The sequence below is a fragment of the Ixodes scapularis genome, unplaced genomic scaffold (genome assembly GCF_016920785.2).
Source record: "Ixodes scapularis isolate PalLabHiFi unplaced genomic scaffold, ASM1692078v2 PGA_scaffold11__112_contigs__length_91849675, whole genome shotgun sequence".
In the NCBI taxonomy this organism is placed as follows: Eukaryota; Metazoa; Arthropoda; class Arachnida; order Ixodida; family Ixodidae; genus Ixodes; species Ixodes scapularis.
In genome coordinates, this window is record NW_024609837.1 from 33,443,574 (window position 1) to 33,462,633 (window position 19,060).

The window sequence follows — 19,060 nt, forward strand, 5'->3', positions numbered from 1 at the left end:
TGAAGGTGAAAGCCCAAGCGCCGATGTAAGCGTGACAGCGGACCTCCAAAGACAGCACGCTCTCTGGCGACGCACTTTTGGCGTCGTCAGAGATCGTGGTGTCGGCTGTGGTCCCGGTGATAGTGAACCTCCGAAGACAGCGTGCTCTCTGATGATGCGCTTTTGGCGCCATTTCATTGGCTGACTCGGATCGTGGTGTCGGCTGTGGTCTTGGCGATAGTGAACCTCTGAAGACAGCGCGTTGTCTGACGACGCACTTTTGGCGTCGTTTCATTGGTGCCTTTCGTTTTCATACCTTTCGTGTTGCCAATGTGTTTTCGCTGAAGGACTGAAGGTCGACTGAATGATAAGACATATAAGGCTTTGGCCTTAATATTACCTTATCTAGTAACAACTGTGTCAATATGCATTAAAAATAAAAAATAAAAACTTGTTTTGCCCGGAAAAACGAAATATCAACTTTTAGGTCTGGCGACAATGTAATTTTGCCGAATCTTTGCCGCATCTCAAGAAAAGTTCGACGAAAATTCAACTTTGCCGAATCCTAAGATTCAGCATCGAATTTTCGATTTGGCAAAAGTTCGGCCCATCACTATTATCTGCCCAGGAGGCATCTGCCACTACATTACAAATGCTCTTGGTGGTTGGAGTTGCTCCCTCGCTTAAATCTGGGCTCTTGTTGTCGTCTCCGTCGGTACGTTGTTGCTAATGCCCCGAACGTCCCTGTTGGCACGCCACGACAGCTTCTCCACATACGATGTGGAAAAGCCGCTTTTCAGATAATAAGCAAGAAGCAGATGACTGTGCAGAGGCTGCCGCCTGCAGCTTTTGTAGCACGTCTGCAGTCCGTTTTGGGTGGCTGCTCAGCCTCAGCACAAAGTGCAGTGGTTTGCGACTTAGTAAACTTTCCAAATCTTAATATTTTTTTTAATTATCACAAAATTTCTCTTCGTCATATTCGTGGGAGCTGTTCAATTTCTTTTGCTAAAAACAGAAACAAATACATTGAAAAAGTGCGAACGGGAATGGGAAATTGTGATCACTTTGCAATAGCCGCTATTTTGTTATAACCGACTTCGTTATAAACAATCGGTGCAGTATAACCAATGTGGTTTTTGTGACTTACTATCTGGGCATGCATATTTGTGCAGCCTGAATGTGTGGACCTTCTGGTGTCAGCTCTCAGCACTGTTGTGAGGGTGGTTCCGTCAAGCAAGCTACGGCCTTTCCTGAAACTCGTGGCGATCAGGGCCGCCTCCTCCAGCCAAGGTGCAGAGGTCGCCGTCAAGGTAAAGCGTCCCATTTCATTCTGGGAGTCTGCAGTAGTTTCTGTTCCGACACACACAGCATTGTAACGGATCAAAGTCGCTTACGGTACTTGTAGACCCCACCGCTGTTTCTACAATGGTCCGTGCAATACCTGAAGCAGTGAACAGATTTCTGTAAGCATAATATCTTTAAAAGTTTTCATGAATTCCACGGTGGGACGTACAATAGGCTCGTTTGATGTACCTACACCTCCTGCACAAGTTACACTCGGTGCACGCTGCCGTATTCGATTTATGAGTGCATCCAATCATAAAACACAGACCAAAAGTGCACTGCCCTGCACTTTCCTGTGCCGCACTCCACTTTTCTGCATCGGTGTAGGCTGGTGCAGGTAAATCGAATGACCCCAGTGTAGGTAGATAGTCCAAAGTATTGGAAATTTACAAGCATTGCACCTGCAGGTACATACCAGTAGGTTTTATTGCGATGGGTGTAATGCTTTATGAAATGAGATGCTTCTATAATTGTGTGAGCTGTTGAAGTTCAAAAGTGCTGTAGCGATGCGCAGATCGTGCGAAAAAGGAAGTAGTTTCATCGAGATGTGATGGTTGGGGGAATGTCCGAGTTTTAATTGGCTGCAAGCGCCGTTGAAGGTGGACAGCAGGTTAGCTCAAAAGCGTTACCTTTAAAGGTTTCATAGTCTTTGCTGCATTGCAGGCAAGCTGTGAACTTGGGACGGCTCAACAACAATCGAACGTGCTGCTTTTGGCGGTTTCACAGCCTGCATTGCAAAGAAGCTATGAACTGCAGTCAGCCTCACGACAACGTTCCTTCCTCGAATGCAGGGTCTGAAAGAGGTGCTCCAGTCTTCGGACCTCCAGCCAAGTACGACGCTGTTGGTCTGCGAGACAGTGGTGGAATTGTTTTCCAGGCTGGAGAATTCCTTCCGAGCTTTCTTGGGAAACAGTCGCTCGGAAGTGCTGGCCGACTGCTTTGTGCTGCTGCCTGAAAGCGCCCAAGCCACCTTGTTGGACGGAACGAAGTCTCTGACCCTCATGATATACCTCCACTGCCAGTTGTTCAGAAAGGGCAAGCGGAGCATCGGGTCTATCTGCAACCCGTTCACTGCAGCCTGCAGCCTGCCTCAGGGGTAAACGAGGCTCTTGATGAAAATTTTAGAAAGTTCACTCGCAAAGATATCGTCGTCCTTGCTGCTAATGTAGGATAATGAGTATCTAGGCGAAATTCCTGTTACTCAGTTGCACTCCCGCACATCTGGTGCATTCCCAGTTTTAAATGCGGAATGTGTTACCGTGTCGTCAAAAATGATGATGGTGACATGATGCGTGAGGTAGCGCATATCACAACAAGCGTCTACATGCTACTTTTGAAACATTTCAAAACTATAGTCGGTGACAGGTCAAGAACGAAGCGGAAGCTTTTTGCACGTCTTTCCACTTTAGTGGAGCGAATGCTGGAGAGGAGGCTACTTCCTCCCCGGCTTACTCTGTGCTGAAGAAAAAAGAGGTGGGAGGAGCTTCCGCTTCGTTCTTGGCCTGTCAGACTATAGGCAAAGGACATATCGGACGTCCTTCGTAGACGTCCGAGCCCTCGTATAGCTGACCAAGGTGCTTTTCCTCTTCACCCTCTTCAAGTGCCGCGGTGCAAAGTGGTGATGTCTGCCCTATCACATACTACTTCTGCACGCACCTCTTTTCCGGTAAAACTGACGCATATTTTGGTTGAAATTCTGGGCATTTACACATTTTGTATAAATGTCACTTTAGGTGCCCATCCGACAGGGGTGTTACTGTTGCATGTCTTCGTCGACGGAGGCGCACCCACGGCTGGTCATGCGTGCACTACAGTAACTGTGCTCTACAAATTGCTAACCTTTTTTAGGGTACCTTCGGCACCTTTTTTGCTAAAGAAAAAGCAGCTCAATTGGTTGCGAAGAGCGACGAGCCTAACCACTTTCACAATTTCACTGTCCGAAAGTAAACCACAGACGACGGCCTGTTTGTCGACATAATGCATCTGCGTGCTGCTGAGTTGGTCACTTCTGAAACTTCTCACTCGCAGCCATAACGTGCGTGTATTCTGCTGCTCTTGGCTTGACCTGGCCGCTTGGTGGCTTAATTGACGTATGAAAATGCAGATATTAATGACCGATGTGGGGGTATGCATACATTATGTGAGTGTTGATTATGGAAACAAATATGGTAACAAGGATCCTCGCAGATATTTTGAAGATGAACAAAAGATTAGGGCGCACACAAACTAGTGGTGGTTAAACATTTGACTAAAAACCCCGAGACTGGCATGAGAAGGGACGGACAAACACAAAGTCTCAAACACAGCTGAACTTTATTCAATAACGAAGGACGTTTATATAGGTATCAAATCCTACACAAAACACTAGAGACGAGAGAGAGGGAGAAATGGGGGAATCCCGTGTTCCAAGCAGTACAACAAAGCAACCTTTACAATAGGACTGAGAAGCAATGTCCTCCTTTATAAAAAAAAAAGCATTGCAACTTTTGCATTAGCACTGAGATGCAGTGACCTCCTTTATACAATGGTCATTTCAACATTGTCCAAACCGGCAGCGCCCAAAAGAAACCCAAAAAGAAAGACGTCTCAAGAAACCCTCGAAATGTACACTTTTCTGGCGAAACCCGAAACACTATACCTAACTGAAAGCACGCAATGAACCCAATGACCAGGAATCCAACACAAAGCGAGCTGTGTTTGAGACTTGGTGTTCCCTTCTCGTCCTAGTCTGAGGGTTTTTAGTCAAACTTCAGAGAGCGTCGCCAAATTTGATTGAGTATGAGTGCCAGTCGTACGCGACCCAATATGTACCCGACCCACAGTGTAAGATGCATTTAGTTAAGGATATGCAATATAGCAAATGCTGCGACGCAATTGAACAGATAAAGTTTTCTTGGCGCATGCCCAAGTAGCCACAGCGGACAGCATTCCCGCCATCCAGGCGACGCAACTGAGGAAAAAAAAAAAGGCAAAAACAGTGTTTTATTTTTGTGGCACCTGGGTGTCAGATATAAAACTATGACCGACGTCGAAGCAGTGTCTAAGCAGGACACGTAGCACAAGTGGCAAGGGCTACATTAGGGGGCACACCCTGAAAACAACTTTAAAAACGAGCATCCCTCCCGTAGAGGAGCGCGGGAAACGGGCCCGCAACGGGCTGCCTATAGCCGCATATCGAGGAGCCATCTGGTGGCGCCGCTTTCAACCGAGGCAAAGAGAGGACTTTATCTGGCAGCTGCAACCCCTGCCATGTCCACACCTATATAAATTTTGCATTGTGGCCCTGTCCTAGCCTCCAGAGGGCACCCGGGAAGTTTAGCACTACGACCTTGTTATTAGGCGGTGTTGAGGGGGTTGCTCGCACATGTGGCGGGAGAGTGTGCAGAGCGCCAGGGGAAGAGAACAAGCGTGTGCATCGGAGGAAACGGAGACGTGAAATAGTGGGAGTCGAGGCCGGGATGCGTGACTGCAAGAGTGTTTTGCCAGAACGTTCCTTCAATGACTCTTTGTGCGACAATGTTCACACCTTTGAGGCATAAGATGTGTACTACAATCTTCCTCTCTGCAGCATCAACTTTCTCACAAGTAATAGGTTTTTCATGGTAGTATTGTAAACGACTATCTCTTTGCAGGCTCAGTATTTCTAGAGTTTTGCAGGCTTCAGGAATATTTTGTAGGCATAAAATTTTGTGATTTAAAGTGATACGCCGTGTGTTTGTTACCATGGGCGAACCTATTCACGAGACCAATTTTTTCAACGTTTTGGAAGTCGCAATATTCATGAATTTGAGGTCCTCACGAAAATAAAAGTTGTTTACAGTATGTGAGCTCTGAGTAAACTAAGAAAGGTCTTCATATATCCTGTGCAACATTCTCCCAAGGAATTTTCTAGGGGTGGACATGACCACCACGCGTGCGGCAAGGGGTTGCAATGCGGCACAATCTGACTTGCTGACAGAACGTACTTTGTGTAGGCTCTCTAACTTTGCGGCCCTGTTAGTGGTGCCAAGCCGTGGTGATAAAACAAAAACCAAGACGCCTCAAAAAAAAAACTAAGAAAAGAAAAAAAAAAGGCGGGGAGCGAGTGAAGAGGCGAAGATAAAGCAAGCCACGGGGCACGAGCTAACATTGAGCAGTGAAAATTAACCGCATCTCCACGTGGTGAATGATGTTGATTGGGGCGAAGCTCGGGTGGTGCTGATGATACAGTATAGACCACTTACAATGTAACCGCTTATAGTGCAGGACCGGGTATAACGCGGTTTTTTTAAACCACTGGTTCGTCTCCCATAGAACTCCATGTAATTACATACCGCTTAAAATGCAGGCGCGCGAAGGGAAATACCGGTTATAGTGCGGTTTCTGGCACAGCCCGCCGGCCGCGCCGACGACCGGAGCAGCGAGCGCGCTTCCCTGTGCGACACTAGATAACGGCGCTGACGGCGCGAGCAGCGAGCGGCACTCGCGTGGCAGTTGCTCCAGAGCCGAGTTGCTCGAAGAAGCGGGAAGAAGCGAAAGGCTTCAGTTGCCATAGCGACGGAGGGACGCACGCACGTGTCGTTCACGTGCGTGCGTCCCTCCGCTGCGTTGGAAACAAACAACCGCAGCGACAGACCAATCGCAGGTCGAGGAGAAGTGTTGCGCGCGTTACATGCCGGTCGCGGGCCGGCTGCTTCTATCCGCAAACACAGCGTCGGTTGTGATCGTCGTCGTAGACGGCGTTCATCTCATCGTTCCGCGTAAAAGCGCTATCCTTGACTGTGAATTTTCGTTGTGTGTCGCTATGATAACCCAGCACGTACTAGAAGGGGAGATCCACCTACTCGTGCGGCGATGTCGTGGCGGCGCTCTCAAGACGGCAGAAACGTCCGTGTCGTCGTGTTTGCTTTCTTCGACTACAGTGGTGATTTCTAAGCATTTCTGTCCTCGAACATCGCCCGGATTTCTTATTTGGCGCACTTCATGCGTGCGCTCAAGTTCAAGGTATTACTGGCGCGTACCGTGTGAAGGATGCGAATTTTCACACGTTTTCATCTCCGGAGAAAAGTGATTAGGGTTAGCAATCCTGAACGCTCTCAACGTCCGTCCGCAACCCGCGACGCCGTTAAAAGGCTGCGCCAGGCAAAAGCTGCTCATTTCTTTCAAAATGTGTGACACACTTGAGACAGAACTGTACTAGTCAGGTGAAATAAAGACTTTCCTCAAACTAAGCTTTATTTTTCATCTAACATAAAATAAATTCTTTTCACAAGTGTAAGTTGTCTCATGGCATGTATTTTGGCCTGAAAAATTGATGTTTTGGTTATAGTGCGGTACCGCTTATAGTGCGGATTTTCGCAACTCCCGCGACATACGTTATATGCGGTCTACACTGTACTGATTTTGGTCATAGGTAGTGCTGATGGTGCCGTTTTCATTCATGTCAGTAAAAAAATGTGTGGTTTTCTTCTTTTTAAGAAGACAGATGGGATGACAACTCAGAACCCCCTACTCTTTTTTTTTTTTTCTTGATACTGCTTTTGGTCATAGGTAGTGCTGATGGTGCCGTTTTCATTCAAGTCAGTAGAAGAATGTGTGGTTTTCTTCTTTTTCTTTTTTTAAGAAGACAGATGGGATGGCATCTCAGAGCCCCCTATTTTTTTCTGTTCTTTTTCTTTTCATCTTTTTTTCTTGCTCTCCCTGCTGAACTCAAGAGCAGGAGCTCGTGAACTCCTGCTCGTGAGCTCACGAGCAGGGGCACGCCAGACGTTTTTTCCATTTTTTAGAGCGCAGCTCTTAGGGGCTCGTTTCCGGCTTGAGCGGCGTCGCCGTCGGCGTCGGCGTAACCGCGCGGTGCATCATGGGAAATGTCCCATAATGCACCGCGCGAGCCCCCCACCGGGGTCACGTGACCTCGTGGGGGGGGGGGGGGGGGGCACGTGACCCCCTCGAGGTCACGTGACCCCGGTGCATCATGGGAAATGTCCCATAATGCACCGCGCGAGCCCCCCACCGGGGTCACGTGACTCCTCTGAGGTCACGTGACCCCCGCCGATGTCGCGTGACCCCCCAATGACGTCATCGTCACTGATGACGTCACCGGCATCTACATCGTCATCGTCATCATCACTGATGACGTCACCGACATCCACATCGTCATCGTCATCATCACTGATGACGTCACCGGCATCCACATCGTCATCGTCATCATCACTGATGACGTCACCAGCATCCGCATCGTCATCGTCATCATCACTGATGACGTTCCCGACATCCGCATCGTCATCGTCATCATCACTGATGACGTCATCAGTGACGTCACTGATGTCGTCACCGGCATCCACATCGTCATCGTCATCGTCACTGATGACGTCACCAGCATCCGCATCGTCATCGTCATCATCACTGATGACGTCACCGGCATCCGCATCGTCATCGTCATCATCACTGATGACGTTACCGATATCCGCATCGTCATCGTAATCATCACTGATGACGTCATCAGTGACGTCACTGATGTCGTCACCGGCATCCACATCGTCATCGTCATCATCACTGGTGAAGTCATCAGTGACGTCACTAATGACGTCATCGGTACCCGCATCGTCATTGTCACTGATGACGTCATCAGTGACGTCAGTGATGACATCATCGGCATTTGGGGGTCACGTGACCCCCAAGGTCACGTGACCCCCCAAGGTCACGTGACCCCCCTGGTTAGTTGAACCCCCCCCCAGTGCCCTTCCCTCCTCCTCAAGAGCTGCGCTCTAATTCGGCGTTACAGGGAGTTGTAAGCGGCTTTCACTTTTTTTCTTGCTCTCGCTGCTGCTGAACTCACGAGCAGGAGCTTGTTAGCTCCTGCTCGTGAGCTCACGAGCAGGGGCACGCCGTACGGCATGGACATGGCTAGCCCCCAAGGAGCTTCGCCCCTAAAAAGAGTCTTCTTGGCTCTGCTTTCCGCCGCTCACCATCTGCGGAGAGAACTGCTGCGCAGCGCGTGTCCGTCACAATTCTTTTTTGTGTGTGTGTTTCTGCTTGGACAAGCACCCCCCCCCTTCTCACCCTCCCCACACTGCGGGTGGTGCTCCGCCAACACCTCCTAGATAACAAAGCCGAAAGGCCGAATAAAATGACGCCATCAAAGAAGCCCAACGCTGTGCACAGATTGGACGCAACAATTTTGTCTTTGGTCGGCTCAAACTTGACACAAAGCCGAGCATTGAGGCAGTGCACGTTTCCAATCTGTGTCCAGCATTGACCTTCTCTGATCATGCAGTCTTATTTAGCACTATGGCTTTGTTATCTAGAAGGTGTTGGCTCCACTCTCCGTTTGAGGGAGTGGCGGCAGTCGGCAATGCAGTAGCACGCGATGACGTGGCGGTGCGCGAGCATACCGAGTACGACGGGCTGCATCCATGTGCGTAGGGAAAATTGCATTGTCATCCTGCGGCATAATCGAACGGTAGGTGGTCAGTCAGAGCAATGGGCGGTCAGTTGGAGCAGTGGGCGGCAAAGCCACTACCGCCCACCGTGGGGAGAACCCTGATCCTGTCTAAATAAGGCGGTATTTACCGGAGCTGCACTTGGGGTGTATTGCTTCACGGTTGTGGGTACTATACTACTACCATTTTTACAGAGAAAGAGCAGATGTTCTTCGGATGCTGTTAACGTGTCTGGACCTTGAGAGCTCCGAAGCCGGTGCGACGTCGGACGTTATCGGGTGGTTTGCCGACTGCTTGATGGCCGTCAAAGAAACCACCCAGTCACCTAGTCTAGACGTGGCGGTGAGCAATTTCACATCTTTTCTTGCGGCTTTCGGGCAGGCCTGCCTCGTGATCGGTTTTAATCTGTGTTTTAAATGCATTGAAGCTAGCACAATGTGAGGTTATAGGAAATACGAGTCTCTCATTACGGAAGTGCCCGAGCCAGACAAAAACAGTGTCACTTTCAACTTGGCATTGATGACAAGGCAGTTTAAATTAACTTCTGTTTTCTTGAAAACTCATTTCTAGTCCTGAGCGAATGGTGGATTTAGAGTTCAAAGCGAATAGTGGTTTTGCCTGAATATTTCTGAATCGGAGATTGAATAGTTTCTCTAAGCCTTTCACTACTGTTGCACCCTGCTTAAAAGGGGACACTATCTGGCAATGTCAACTTTTGGACTGCTCACTCAATCGGTGTGATATTTGCAGGTGGTGTTTGTAGTCATGTAGAAGGAGGCCATGCAAGGTTTCAGCCTTGTGAACTAATTTTATGAGGTACTATAACCCCAGAACGAAGTAAAGCATAGCTTTGCATAGAATATGCTGAATGAACCTATCGTTAAGAAATGGTGTTGCTAAGCATATTTTTTTATGGTGGAATGCATACTGGGAATACCTGTTGCCGGTTGCTGTAAAAGGAAATTTCAGAAAATATGGATTTTTCAAATAAAAAAAAAGTATGAAACGAGGATTTTTTTTTACATTTACCAACTTTTGTAAATTACAATTTTCGATAATGAAGGAACATGAAAATGCAAAGTCTAATTTTATAGTAAGTGGTTCTATAACATTTCGGCATATAAACTGCAAATATTAAGTGTCTCGATAGTTTCATACGGAAGCAATAGTTTAATTAAGGTGGGATTTATGCCAGAAAGTGGATTGGAGAAAAACACATTCGAAGTGCTAGAACCTCTACATTTTCTTTTGCATTAGTGGTCTGACAATAATTTATATTATATATATAAAAAAAATAACTATGCACTGTAAACAAATAAAACTTTCTGGGAATACTCTCTAGATGTTGGCAGATGTAAATAGGGCAGTTTTCAAAATAAACTTTTTTTTTCAGAAAACTTTTTTTCTGGGTTGTGTCCCCCCTTAAACGAAAACCCAGCTAAACTCGTGAAGGTTGTTCCCAAGCTTCCTCTTGTCCATTTATAGGCTAATTTTAATTAAACAATATTTATGAACTGTGACCTCAGGAAGTGGATTTAGCGTAGATTTATGCTTATAGAGATGCCCAGCTATACCTAATTGAGTGAATTTACAAATCTTGCTCTATGCAAATATTCTCTCTTCATGCCTGATCTTGAAAAAGAGGAATCGTGAATGATGAACGCAGGTTGTCAGGGCATCTCTGCCTAACATGTACTCTTGCGTAACAGCCACAGTGTAATTTTGAAAATTTTGCTGCAATGTAGATAAGAACGTTTACAAAGTTTCCGTTTCATTTTAAATGCGCCGGACTCACGCATGCACCGTCCCGCTTTGAAAGCATGGTTTTCTCCCAAGCACGCAATTACGATATTCATACTTTTGCAAGTGTTGACCCTGTTCAGTGTGCTTTTTAGCGAGCACCGGTGCACTGCGGATAAGCTACACCCACGAAGCTCACTTTTGCGAGTGTTGCTTCTCCATGGTGCGCCCATGCTCAACAAGAATCGCACTCAGCAAGGCTAACCCGCTGCGATCAACAGTTTGAAAAACGTGAATACTGCAGTTCATCTCGAAACAAATATTGAATAGTGTAATATTAGAAACTGCTACTATTAGAAATTTCTAATATTTGCACAACCCTGATTATTTCATTAAAACACGGAACAACTGCTCACTCGAAAGCTTGAGATAACACAAACCAAAATTTGAAAGTGGGTTTCAGCTTGGGTTAAATTTGTGCGCACTTCATGCATTTAGGCCGGTTCTGAAGAGTATGAAAAGAAAATGCTGGATGCTTGTAAAGTAAAGCCTCCTAAGTGAAGTCGGCTTTTTTAGGAAGACGTCTCGCTATGTTGGCACCTGAAATGCCTGTACCGTGTTACAAGTGTGCTTCAACTTTGCTTTGCTATTTTCATGCCTTCACTATATTATTCATTACTATTTTATTTATTTTGGATACTGTCAGTCTATAAGCCAATACAGAGAATTTTTTTTTTCAGCATAAAGCATTTCAGTCTGTCTCCAGAAGTTTTTTCTACTATATTGCGGGGCAACCATATTAACGGGGTATGTGGGTATACAAAATGTGTATTGAGAGGTCCCACTAGATTTCCAGTGTTGGCACGGGTTTAGTTTTTGTCTTCACTGGTGTACAAAGTTGTGTCTGGTACAAACTACAGGGTGCTTTTTTACAGCTTAACAGATTTGTTTAAAAAAAGCTACACGTATGCAGTTTGTACAGGTGAGTTATATAGCCGGGGGGTCATAGCATAGGGGGCTAATCGTGATGATCATTCAGCTCATTAAGCAAAATTTGTTAATCCTTTAATTAGTGCAATTGGACATAGTTCCAATTAGAAACTTGCTGAGCATCATTGAAAACCATTAAATCAGCCATTTTCAAAAACACTGAGCTCGTAGAGTGCGTTGTAGTGCGCTAAAGGCACTACTCAGGGGGCAGGTACAAGGCCAGAAAATGCGCACTGGCACGTTATCACACCGGTAGCCTTGCTTAGTCTTTCTAGAAATTACTGATATAATGGTTTTTGATGAAGCTCAGCAAGTTTCTAATTCGAACCATGTCACTAATAAAAAGTTAATTAACACGTTTTACTTAAAAAAAAACACCCTGTATTTTGAATTTGTGTGGGAATTAGTCTGAAGGCTCTGTCTTGCTGTTTTGCAGTTGCTGAGATTCCAGCTCCAGCTTGTTTCGCTGTTTTCAATCGCTTTTGGAGGCCTCTACATCCGGCAGAATGCTGTCGAGCAGTCCGATTTAGCCAGTGTCCTGTTGCTTCTCCTGCCAAGGGCGCTAAGATGTCTGCTCAGACTTCCCAAATGGGAGGGTATCAATCAAGTGGTAAGTGGGAGCTCGAACCTAGGTGCAGCGCATAGATAGGTGCAGAGCCCTAAATGCTACACTTAAGAGTAACATACAGATCTCGTTTTTCCTCGAGCAGAAATGGAATTACCACAATATAGGCCCACTAAAACATGGCCCTCCCCCCCTGGGATGGGCCATATTTAAGTGCCCAAGTACAAGAAGTTTGAAAAAAAGTAGATAATATTCATTTAGTGCATCAAGCCAGAATGGACAGGAGATACACTGAACCAAAGGCTCGACTTCTTTTTCACGCCTGAATTGCTTGTGAAATGTAGCTTCACTGTCGAGCAAACGAAACCATTTTCTGCCACACGGACTAAAAGCGGCCACGCTTGTTGTTCTCACATGACAGAGACTGCCGCAAGTTCCAGTCAGTGCGTATTCGCCGTTTGTACTGGATGTGCACAGTGGATACCCTCATTGGTTCTTTTGAACCTCTGGATCTCAGACCACTAAACACGCGTAACCAGAAGGCTTAAAAAAAGACAAACACAAAAATATCTGCAGTGACTGGAGAGACTGAAGGTTTGAGTGGTAGTGACTTGTCCGTCACAAGGGGTAGGCTCTTGTGCCATCTTTTCTGATCTGTGTGAAACATGGCCCAAGCCAATATTTCAAGTTCTGGTTTCAATGCTCTCCAGGTGCTGGAATGGCTCGTGGGCCTCGTGAACGAGCCTATCCCACAAGAATTCAAGGACCTGCTTCTGGGATCTGTCTGTTCCTTGCGCTCCGTGGACCAGTTTAAGTCTCCGTCATTGTGGGCACGGGCCGTGCCACACGTGGGACTTTGCTAGGACCATTTCTGCTGCGGAAAGTTTTCTCTTTTTACTAAAAGTGTGCGAACCTTGTTATGCAACCGGATGTCTTTTTTGTTTACCGGACAGGGAGGCTTCGGGTTCACCTGAAATTAACATTTCCCGAGGTATTCTTTGAGTGGCGACACCGGGGCCCGCGGACGTTCGCAGAACGCCGATGTTTTTAACACATACTCTCACCTGATTTTGCCACCGTGTTGCTGACAGGGAAATGAACCCTGCTGTGCGACTTCTTTGCACAACCTCGTTTGTGAAATAACACTTGAAAGGACTCTAGTTGAGCAATCTATTCAGATGAGCAACCTTTCGTTACGTCCAGTGCATTCTGTTAAACAAACTTTCAGTTGAACAAACTTTTTTTAGGCTCCTTGAAATTTGTTCTAGGGGTATTTCACAGTATACACATTGAGATACTTTTGATGGCAAGAGGAAGGCGCCAAAGAAAGCGGTCGTTTAGTCTTTGTGTCGCACATCTCAAGTAATGTGTCACCTGTGCAGACACAGTGTGAACGACGCATCTGTGGGTTCTGGTATGACGTGGCGTCCTGCAACGAGAGTTTTGGTTGTCGGACGCGAGCCTTGCCCAACTTGCTTGACCTTGAGATGTTAATAAATGTACAGTGCAAATGACCAAATAGAAAGTAGCACAACGTGCGAAGCACCACGGTACGAGCGGCAGCAGCTTGAGCATGACTATGCCGTCACCAACAATGGCTCCGACAGTGTTTATCATGACCACGCTTCTAAGATCGTAAGATCAGTGAATGTGACAGAGGACGCGTGGGCTTTGTGCCGTCCAGTACACAATGGGTGCCTTTGTCCCAGACAATCTACCAATGTATGTGGTTGAACTTCTGACATAGCAGCCTTGCATCCGTTTCGACAAAGACTCGCTTGTAGATGCGGTACTCCTCTCGCCTGCAGTGGCCACGGAAAGTGGAAAACTTGCATATCCTTTTCTTGCCTTTCCCTGCAATCTGCAGCCTGCATGATAGAGTGAATTTGTTTTAAAAAAAAGATACATGGATGTCGGCTTGGTTGATGTGCTGGTTTGCTGCCGTGCTATAACTGTAGGAAAGGTTGTAGTTTATAAGACTGAAGTTTTTGGTGGTGGATCACTTCGATCTTGCTGCAGTGATGGTATCCCTGTAAATCATCATTGCTCTTCTTTGTGTCTGTTGGAACAGTTTAATATACGGCAACCAGAATGTTGAACCGAACCCGGAACAGTACTGAAATTGAGCATTTGATGTCGAACTGGAAGAAAACCATAATCTCGCATGGTAGTTGCCGGTTCGCTGGAAAATAGTGTGGCATAATCACATTTTAACTGTGCTTGATTTAGCAGATGGCAACGCGAGGTTCGTTTTAACAGACGTGCCGATGGCGGCAGCAGCACAGTTTTACCCAAAAGCAGCAGCAATGTGAAGACAGTTTAATAATAATGAAACAAACAAATATCACTTATATTTGCAGCACGACTTGGCGTCAACACAGGTGGACTCTATGGTATGTCAAGAGGCTAAAGAGCTATTCCTTTTTGTTTGAATCGTCTTTGGACTGCCTTTTGCTGTCTTTCAACTTCAATTTGGTCATCCGAGACTTGCGAATATGGTACGTGCTGGCTGACTGACCTTGCATGTACTGGTGTGATTGGTGCACCATCTGCAACAAACTTTGCCAACTTGCTGACCCTGCTTCATTCTGCCAAAATGTAAGGAATTTGTGCGTACGCTGTGCCAAAACTGGACTTTGCCCTATTAGTATTGAAAATATAATCGGTGAGGTCCCACTACTTGGTCGGATTGTTACGGTAGGCTCGTACAAATCTTGTGAACTTTTAATGAACATACTATTCGGTTTCATCTCCGAGTCAAACAGTGCTGTTACTCGGAAGATGTTCCTGGGGCTCTACTGTGGACACTTTGAGAAAGAGTCGTCAAGGAATCCGGCAGTTATGATTGGCCGGCGTCAGGCTTGACCTTGGCACCGGCGAATCGCGGCAATCAAATTCCTTGCCGACTGTTTCAATAAGTCTCCAGATGGAGCCCTTGGTCCACCGTGCCCTGATCTATTCCGAGGGGTTACTTCAGTTAGCTTCATTGAGTATGCTTTCCCACCGCGCGCCGGTGTACCGGGATGAAGCAGCAACCGCGCACTCAGCGGCCTCACACACTCACCATCCTCACGCACTCATACCCCTCACGCACTCGTGGCCCTCAAGCCCCTCACGCACTCATGGTCCTCACCGTCCTCACGCACTCATACCCCTCATGCACTCATGGCCCTCACGCTCCTCATGCACACATGGCCCTCATCCCCCCGCACTCATGGCCCGGACGCCCCTGACGCACTCATACCCCTCACGCACTCATGGCCCTCACGGCCCTCGCTCACTCATACCCCTCACGCACTCACCCGTACAAAAATGTCAGAATCAGGCCGGAATGAAAAATGCCGGTTCCAACTAGACCCAAAATTGGGGCACCAGTTTGTATCCAGTCTGGAACCGCGCATTTCCATCCCCAATTTTAAACCCAGGCGGTGCACCGCCGGAATTCCCGCTGCGCTCACCACTGGACTCTACAAAAGAATTTCGTGTTATGCCTTAGCCATTACAAGCGAGATCGTCGCGATTTCAGACCCAAGCTCTTCCGCCTGGGTCTGAAATTGCGACGATCTCGCTTGTTACGGCTAAGGGCATTGCGCGAAATACTTTTGTAGAGTCCAATGGTGAGCGCAGCGGGAATTCCGGCGGCGCACACGGTCGTGCAGGCGTCGTCACCAAACACAGTGCACAGTACACGCACACAGCTTGCACAAGCAGAGTATCCAGTGTTGAGCGCATCGGGAAGTTCCGGCGGGCAGGCGGTATCCGAGTTGTCCAAGCATTGTCACCAAGCACACCAGCGCCTAGCGCATCCAGATGCCGAGCCAAAGTGCAATGGGTCGGCAGCTTCACACTATGAAGATTCAAAGCCGAGGTCAGTGGGCATCCATCCAGGGCAACGATGGGCGCGTCAGTATCCGTGCGCCCGCAGCGCGAACGTCGCCGCCGGGAGAGCGCCGACCGACAGTCCGACGAGAGCGAAGAACCTAAACTCTGAGCGCTGCCGCCGACTGCAACAGACAAAGCGAGGCGCGCGCGCGGAGAACCCCGCTCGCAGCGCCTGCGTAGCGGATGCACCTGTCCCTAACATGTGACCTACGAGAGACCGCAGGTCGCGCATGTGCGCGCCCGCTGGCTGGGAGCAGACCCTCTGGCACCAAGGGGAACGGATCGGATCCACCCATCACCGTGCGATACCAGTGCGTTGCGTCTCACTGGATCCGACTGGTTACACCCAGAACCGCGCGGTACCAAGTCGGATTCGCGCGGATCTGAACTGTCCACAAGTTTAGAACCGGACGGATCCGAACTGGAACCGATCCGATCTTACATTTTCGTACGGGACGGCAGCAAGCAGACAACCGGCAAACACAACACTGGACAGCTACCGCAGTATAGACTAGGGGTGTCGCGAACCGGCCGCGGTTCGAGTTCGACCAGGTTCGACTTTTTCGAACTTTTAGTGGAAAGTTCGACGAACCTTGTATTGAGGTTCGACTCGTGTGCGCATGCGCGACAGGCTGACCAGTTGGCTTCGGATTGGATGGTAATGGCTAAAAGATGAATTAAGTGCAGCGCTGATTGTCTATTTTAGTCAATACAGTACTAAACATTAAGTTATTAACTTATTCAGTGATTAGAATTAGTTTCTTTTAATTGCAGCTGTTCACAAAATAAAATAACCCCTTGCATAAAAAAAAATTCTCCAAACCTAGACATGCTTGTATTAAGGTCTGGCCACACTGTCCATAAAGTCGAACCGGTCGAATCTGGTAAAAAGTTCGAAGGTTCGTCGAACCGGTTCGACTCAGTCGAACCCCGGAAGTTCGACCAAAAAATCTGGTTCGACAAAAGTTCGCGAAATTCCACTTAGCGCTCTCTGGGCGGCACCATTTTGTTCGACCGCAGCGCCCTCTCCACACATCCGGGAAGTTCATCGGGTTCGGCGGGGTAAAACGAGAGAGAGGGCACGCCGCCGACTCCGCTAGCAGACGACAAACCGGGAGGTTGCCGTTCTCCATCTTTGGGCTGTATCGGCGGGCTCTACCAAACACCGAACTCCCGCTCGTGGCTGCCGTTGTGAAGTGGTTCGCGTTCTTAGAATAGTTGTGGCTACTCCAAAATCAGCCTATAGCTCTCTGTTGTTCTATTTTGCTAAATGATAAACTAGCATATCTTTTTTCCGTTACTTAAATAGCAGTTGAGTCAGCCGGCAGTACTACCCTCAACTACTGCGTGTATTGCGGCAGGAGAGCACGTTTTTATTTATTATTTCAGACTTCCACTCATGGTCGCTAAAGGCCTACACCAGTACGAACTTTGGTATCGTAAAAAATGTTCAGCAACCGGATTTTCTTTTCGCCAAAGAGACCGGCCAATCTGACACAGTTTTCCCTATTTTTGTTTTTTTATTTGCACGCAGGTAACAGTGCAATTGGACCCTGTGAGTCTTTTTATCTAGCATAGTATTACACGATAACTGGCATACCAAAATCTGCGCATCTGCGCTTGAAAGTTCCAAAATGACGCGATTTTAAACAGAGTTTGCACGCCAGCCGGCCGCTAGCTACAGCCCACTCGGCGGAGCGGACAGCTTGCGGGGGAGAGGGGGAGTGCATTTTTTTTTCTCTTTTACCCTCTCTGCTATGACCCTAATGGAACGGTCTATATCAGCCACGGCGGCAATCAGAGTGTTGTGTCGACATTTGGTTGGTACCGGACATGATCCTGGGGAAACTAGCCCTTAACTGCTCCGCTGTAAAAAAAAAAAAAAGCTGTCTCAGATTGCCGAAGTTATAAACCAGTTCTTGGGTATGGTCCAAACTCAGTGGCGTACCAACTTGTTTTTTGGTGGGGGGGGGGGGGCAAACCAGACCCCCCCCCCCCCCCACACCCAAGGGTGGTGCCCTTGGTATCCTGTGGTCTTCGCTGACCAGTGTTTACCCTGCCCAGTGGCGGCTGTTCCGGGGGGGGGGTGGGGGGGGGGGGGGAAGCAAAACACATGCCTTGCCCCCCCCCCCCCCCCCCCCCCCCCCCCCCCCCGGTTGGTACGCCCATATCCAAACTACTCTTACGGAGGCCAGATTCAGGAAGAGCTTCTTAGCTTACAACTTAGCTAAGAAGTTCGTAAGCTAAAGGGCCCGTGAAACGAATTTTGGGCTGGAATAAATAAATTTATATTGGGATTTTACTAATAGCACATCGTTCAGTTGGCCAAAAGAGAAAAAGGTAGAAAGTCAAAAGCCTGACTTTCGGTACGAAAATTTGGAAACTGAGCAGACTATTTTGTACCTCCTTCTCTTCGTTCCTTTCACTCCGATACATCCGTGGTCCCCGCAGCGCATCGCCGGGCCCAAGCGCACGTCACACGACACCGAACCATACTTATTCCCTTCACCCCTAAGCTGACATTGCAGTGGAAGCTACGCGCTTGCCGGACCAATCTTTCATCACCTGACCTCATTCTCTGCACGTGGGTATGCGCGAGAGAGCCTGATCACGTGGCAAAAGTGTGGCTGGCCCAACGAGCACGTATCTTTCACAGCACTTTCAGCTTCGGGGTGAACGGGGTAGGGAAAGCAACTCTTGTCTGAATTTTGAGCGACGAGCTAAATCATCTAGGGGGAGAATGGGCTGTGTCCGGGTGCACAAACGAGAGTCCGAGCAAAAGTGTTTGGTAGAATGCGCGATTTATGAGTTGAGGAGGAAAGCTAAACAGGAAAAAGCTGGAAAAGAGTTTCATGACTCCAAAGAGATGCTGAACCGAAATCTGGATTCCACAAAACACGCGGCAAAAGCGTGCAACGGGATGCTACAAACACCGAAACATCACTCGTACAGCGATATCAAACAGATGACCGTATTTGAAAAAAAAAAAAAAAAAAGGCGCATTTGACAGATATGTTTACGTCATGTTTCTCGGAGAAGAGGGGCCGGCCTCGCGTCTCCTCCGCCTCACCGTTTTGAGGGGGGCGAAGCGAAGAGAGGAGGAAACGAGGTATCAAATACTTTACTAGGGGGAATACAT

At 47.8% G+C, this 19,060-nt stretch overlaps 1 protein-coding gene across 1 annotated transcript in view; it reads left to right on the forward strand.

Moving 5' to 3' along the window:
• The window catches only part of LOC8028838 (focadhesin), a 77,184-nt gene extending 64,220 nt beyond the window's left edge, over positions 1-12,964 (forward strand). Inside the window, exons 32-36 of the mRNA XM_029973218.3 lie at positions 1,152-1,289; positions 2,115-2,419; positions 8,939-9,086; positions 11,911-12,084; positions 12,750-12,964. Of these exons, the coding sequence (XP_029829078.2) occupies positions 1,152-1,289; positions 2,115-2,419; positions 8,939-9,086; positions 11,911-12,084; positions 12,750-12,902 (918 nt within the window). The 3' untranslated portion in view covers positions 12,903-12,964. The remainder of the gene's footprint in view (positions 1-1,151; positions 1,290-2,114; positions 2,420-8,938; positions 9,087-11,910; positions 12,085-12,749) is intronic.
• The last annotated feature ends 6,096 nt before the right edge of the window (positions 12,965-19,060 follow it).